The sequence below is a fragment of the Lolium perenne genome, chromosome 3 (genome assembly GCF_019359855.2).
Source record: "Lolium perenne isolate Kyuss_39 chromosome 3, Kyuss_2.0, whole genome shotgun sequence".
Classification (NCBI taxonomy): Eukaryota; Viridiplantae; Streptophyta; class Magnoliopsida; order Poales; family Poaceae; genus Lolium; species Lolium perenne.
The window spans coordinates 314,764,195-314,769,274 of NC_067246.2; the positions used below are offsets into that span (position 1 = coordinate 314,764,195).

General features: G+C 47.2%; 1 protein-coding gene across 1 annotated transcript; it reads right to left on the reverse strand.

The window, feature by feature from the left end:
• Positions 1–775: 775 nt before the first annotated feature.
• LOC127345526 (uncharacterized) lies at positions 776–2,712 on the reverse strand. The gene is made up of 3 exons (XM_051372008.2): positions 2,481–2,712; positions 2,158–2,233; positions 776–1,933 (listed from the first exon to the last, which is right to left on the reverse strand). The coding sequence occupies exons 1-3, from the start codon at positions 2,505–2,507 to the stop codon at positions 1,014–1,016; spliced, it is 1,023 nt and encodes a 340-aa protein (XP_051227968.1). The 5' UTR covers positions 2,508–2,712; the 3' UTR covers positions 776–1,013.
• Positions 2,713–5,080: the final 2,368 nt, after the last annotated feature.

Here is a 5,080-nt window from a genome sequence, read left to right on the forward strand (position 1 = left end):
CGCCCATGGTCCCTAAAATAAACTAACACACACACTTTACATCACTTGTGGCCGTCGAGCCATCGTGGTACGCCTGCAATCCACTAGCGACATCACTGTCCACGAGGCCATTGCTCAGCCATCGTGCCTCCGCCAGTGGCAAGCACCACGCCGCCAGGTCAAGCGTCCGTGGAGCCATCCGCCATTTCAATCACATAGGCCACGACGGCAGCCACAAACGACAACAGGGACAGGAGTCACAGAGTAGAAGCCTTAGCAGCGGCCACTTGGAGCGCCGCTAGAGGCGCCCTAGGGTTGGGACAACGTGGGGGCTTAGATATCTATACCATGCCCAGTAGTAATATGTTCGTATATTAGATAATAGTAAAATTACATCTAGTTTAACCTTTTAGTTTGGTGTAAATTTGTTGTCTAGGTTTTTTTTTTTTTTTGAGAAAGACAACACAAACGCAGGTGCTAATAAAAATACATACAAACATTCATCCCTATAAATAAATACTTGCACACCCTATCTTTATGAGCATTTTCGAGAAACTGAGGCTATAGATCTTGAGATTGACGAACTCACCACATGCATTTCGCTATTGACAGAAATATCACCTCCTGCTGAAAGAAAAAAAATTCACCTTTGCATGACACCAAAGTATCAAACTTGGATTTGATTCTTAGTGGGCTGAGGACCACTGCGCTCGTAACCATTCAACCACATCTTCTTAATTTCTTGTATTGGATGATTTTTTTTAATGTAAATATTTTTTGTCATTTTTTTTACAAGTTCACGACAAAGATGTTCACCTCATATTTGATCATGCCACATATATTACAAAATTGCTCCAATGAACATCGATCAGAGCTGTGCCATTACCCCCTCTCATTTTTCCTCTAATGAATCAAGCCCAGCTCGTTTTATTCTGCTAATGCATCGGTTACTACTACTGAAAAATCTTGTCGCTAACACATGGAGTGGTCATCAGTTAAGTGTAAACTAGCTAAACCTGCCGCATCGATCCCCTTCACATCACGCTGCAAGAATTGGCATTCTCGTCGTTGAACATGTCGCCGTACGCGTCCCGCGGCGGCGAGAAGGCGCTCCTCTGCGGCGGCAGCGACGGCGCCCGGTAGTAGTAATCCTCGTCCGCAGAACGCTGATGCCGGTAAGGAGACGGCTGGGTTTCAGGATAGTAGCTGTAAGGCTCGTACGACGGTGGCGCCGGCCGGCCGTAGTAATTCGGTGGCGCGTACTCGTCTATGTAGCCTCCCTGGGACGGCCCAGGCCTCGACATCGGCATGGGCATGGGCATCGGCATGGGCGCCGGCGCCGACGTCGGCATCGGTGCGGCGGCGTAGTACGACGCGCTCGGCATCGGCCTCGCCTGGTTGTAGCTCATGACGTGCACCGGCGGCTGCCGTGTGGTTGGCATGTAGTTCTGGTATTGGCTCCCGTAGCCGTAGCCGCCTCTGCCGCGGACGTCGTCGAAGACCATTGTCACCCTGGCGTCGATCGGCTTGTCATGATGATTATGCTGCTGCTGCTGCTGGTGCTGCTTGGCTTCCCCTGTTTCCTCTCTGGGTTGTTGCTGTGCTGTCTCTGTCTTGGTTTCGTCGGCCTCTTTCTTTTCTTCAGCCGGCGGTGGGGTCTCTTCGGTGGTCTTCTCGGGTTCCGGCGCCGGAGGCTGGGCGCTACTGGGTTCTGCGGCGGCTTCGGGAGCGGACTTCTCAGCGGCTTCGTTAGGCTTGCTGGCATCATCGGCTTGGTTCTTGGTTTCTTGGCTTTGACTCTCTGCAGGTTGCTCTTGTTTGGGCTCCTCGGGCCATGGCTCAGCATGCTTGCCAGACTTGTTCAGCCTCGCGATGAGGACGCCGGCGTCGATCTTTTTAGAGGCTGTGACCGTGACCCTGTTTCTTCGGCCGTCGATGTCGCATCTGAACACGCCTGCAAGGTGATCAAATTGACGAGAACTTCGGTCAGTGTGCATAAGTATAGCATGAAGTATACAGGTAGGATTACTTCGTTTCTAGCAAGTTATTTTCACATGTCAGTGTTCCAATAATGTTTACTTGCTGATGCACACGCATATTAACCTATTGGGGTACGTACATGATTCAATCCAATTACAAATTTACAATATAGATGGGGAAGGATCAAATGAGGCATACCATCAACATGTTGGAGCACTTTCTTCACCTTCTTCTTGCATCCTTCACAATGGATGGACACCCTTAGCACCAGAACCTGCATAGGAGAAATAAAGTCATCATTAGCACACTTCATACATGGTCTTCAGCATACAGAAGCATGGAAACTGGAGATCAGAAATGCATATATTGTCATAAGACAATATCATTCCACATAACTAGTTACGAGTCCAAGAATCTAGTGACTGGTCAACCACATGAACATGAACGTGCTCATGATCCGAACAATTAATACCACAATACACAACTATAGGAAAGAAAATTAGTAGGATGAATGTAATCACCTGGTACTCAACAGGTTCTGCCGCCATGAGAGACGTTGGGGGGATTTGCAGCTGGGGAGAGGGGAAAGTGGGGGAACCTTGTGGGGGAGGGCTGAGGAGATTTTATACCCCCTGCACTAGTTTAACAAGTGAAAGGTGTAAATAACAACTAGGGAGGTCAGTGGACGTTTGGTTGGGCATATGTTTTAACTAATTAGTTGGTTTGTGACTAGGTGAGGTGGCTTTACATGTGGACAAAACACACCCTTTGAGACCTCCTTTCTTTTTATGAAGAAGCATTCGAGCAGCAGGTAAAGTTGCTTGGAACTAAACCTAGGGAGGTGGTAGTGGTGATGGTTCTTTCCTCTTCTTTTTCAGCTCATCATGAGCTGTGTATATAGGTGAGATTTTGATGGAAGCAACTGCCTTTAGAGCTGACTGGAAATATTTTTTGGTGGTAGAATGTTTGTCATTTCACACGAGTCAATTTTACATAGATTTTTGAATTTTCGCAGCCTTTGGGTAATATGAGTTATGAAAAGAGCAAGTTGTTAAGGGATGCATGTTTGTAAAATGCTACTTTTAGTTAGGCAACTCTACATGGATTTTTGTACGGCACACCAATCGGTGAGATGGTGACGGATTATGCAGCTTTTTTTTGTAAAATGATTGTGCAGCATTTCACAGTAATAATAGCAATCAAAGTATGAAACACTATATATCCTGCATTATGGTATCAAAAAAAAGTAGCAAGAATGTACTGATTTGACCACACGTTCTCCTTTTGTGTTGTATCATTCTTTACTTTACCATCGTTAAATCCAAGTTTCACTACTCACGCAAGCCAAAGTGAAGATTAGATTCCCTCGAAGGCGATGGCACAAAATCACGACGCGGAAGAACAAATCGAATTTATTATATATGATCAGGAGAACTCCGCTCGTGGAGTACTTGTTGCTAAAGATTCTTTCCCCTCCCCCGGAGTGTTGTGATGGTGTAGGCAACTGGCCCATGGCATGATTTGATTGATTAGTCATGCATAGTGGCTGCCTTTATCGTGGCAAATGCGAGAAAGAAAGGCCACCGTTTTCGTTCCCGTGCAAAGGAAGAATTTTGTTTTGTCACAAAGTTGAACCACTGTGCGAGAGATATAATATGCGTTTGTTTTTTGCATGGAGGAGAGGAAAGCATATATTCCGGCCTTCGCCTTTTTGACGGTGCTGAGGTGTCCAAATTGGAGTTATTTATGTCGAACTTTAGTCTATGATTACATCTAAAATTAATGGTGGTGTGCGTGTGTGTGCGTCCACAATTGCAAAAGCTAAAGTGTGGATTCATCTGGAATCGTGGAAATTGGGATCGTATAACCTTATGGTATATCTTGTTTCTCTGAAAAGAAGAAGATAAAAGCATGTATCCGTGCGCCTGAGACTAATTAGTACTGCAAGGAAGGTGGAAAGCTAAACTGAACTGTATATTCGGTCGTGGCAGTTTGGCAGAAGCTGTGGGCGTTGAGCTGATGAACGGTACAAAGATGTAACCATCAAGGTTCAAAAAAAAAAATACAAAGATGTAACCATCAACGGGCGAAATGCAGCAAGAGGTAGGTGCACATTTCGATGCCAAGAGATTTCGTCACCCCCAGCCACTCTGGCTTCAGCTGTTCCTCACTCTAGAAAGGAAAAGTGAGAGCCTTGACCCATGAACTTTGCTTACACGCCGTCAGTTTCAGAAGGGAATGCCACTATGTTCAGGCATTCGATTTTCATGCGTCAGACAACCGAGTTTGGCGAAACACAAGATAGATTTCAAAAACGAAAACTGCACGCCATGAAGCAAGGTGATACACACTTGTCTCTTATCTCTTCTTCTTTCTGATGGATGTGTTGCTGTCGAGTACCAACAATGCTGGCTGAGGAGCAAGAGGCCTAGACATTTCACATCCGTGTGTGACCCTGTCCCTCTCGGGAATCTCTTCCTGGCCTCAACCTCTTCCCGTGACCACATAACCACGGACGAAGGAGCTAGCAGCTCTTGCACTGAGACGAAAGCAAAAGCAGTGCGAGGAAAGAAAATAGTAACAGTGTGGATGCAGAGAGGGAGAGCTCGGCTGGGCTGTGGCTTTCGATTGTTTCTGCTTTTTTTTCCCTTCCGAGGCGGTCGTCGTCTCCGGTTGTTGCTGTCTTGGAGGAGTGGGGAATATGGCCTCGGCGTCGTGGCGCGATGTGCCGTGCCGAGGGTGTGGCGCCGTCGACGACGTTGAGTTCCGGATGGGCACGTATGCGGCAGCGGGAGAAAGCGGACGGGGGATAACGACTTGGAGAAAGAGGCGGCGCCAGCTACCGGAGGTAGTGGAGGAGAGGAGACATCAGCGACGACCAGCCGCAGGGTTGCGCCGTCGCAAAGCAGAGCGCCTTCAGCGATGACAAGAGAATTCTCAGACCAGAAGTTACTGGGATCACCATGACCGCCTCACCTGGAAATATCAAGTTCTCTTTTTTGTCTTGTCATGAAATTTGCAAAAGAACTCCTACTGGAAAGATACAAATGTGGTGCAACCATCGAATTTGTGGCTTTTTACCGGTCGACTGGCTATGCCACATGGAGATTCTTTTTTCGTG

Bases quoted from the DNA above. Each gene is read 5' to 3' on its own strand.
- LOC127345526 (XM_051372008.2), bottom strand. From the start codon at position 2,507: ATGGCGGCAGAACCTGTTGAGTACCAG. The intron at 2,234-2,480 runs GTGATTACATTC...TCTCCTATGCAG, and splicing joins CAGAACCTGTTGAGTACCAG to GTTCTGGTGCTAAGGGTGTC. The intron at 1,934-2,157 runs GTATGCCTCATT...ATCACCTTGCAG, and splicing joins AGTGCTCCAACATGTTGATG to GCGTGTTCAGATGCGACATC.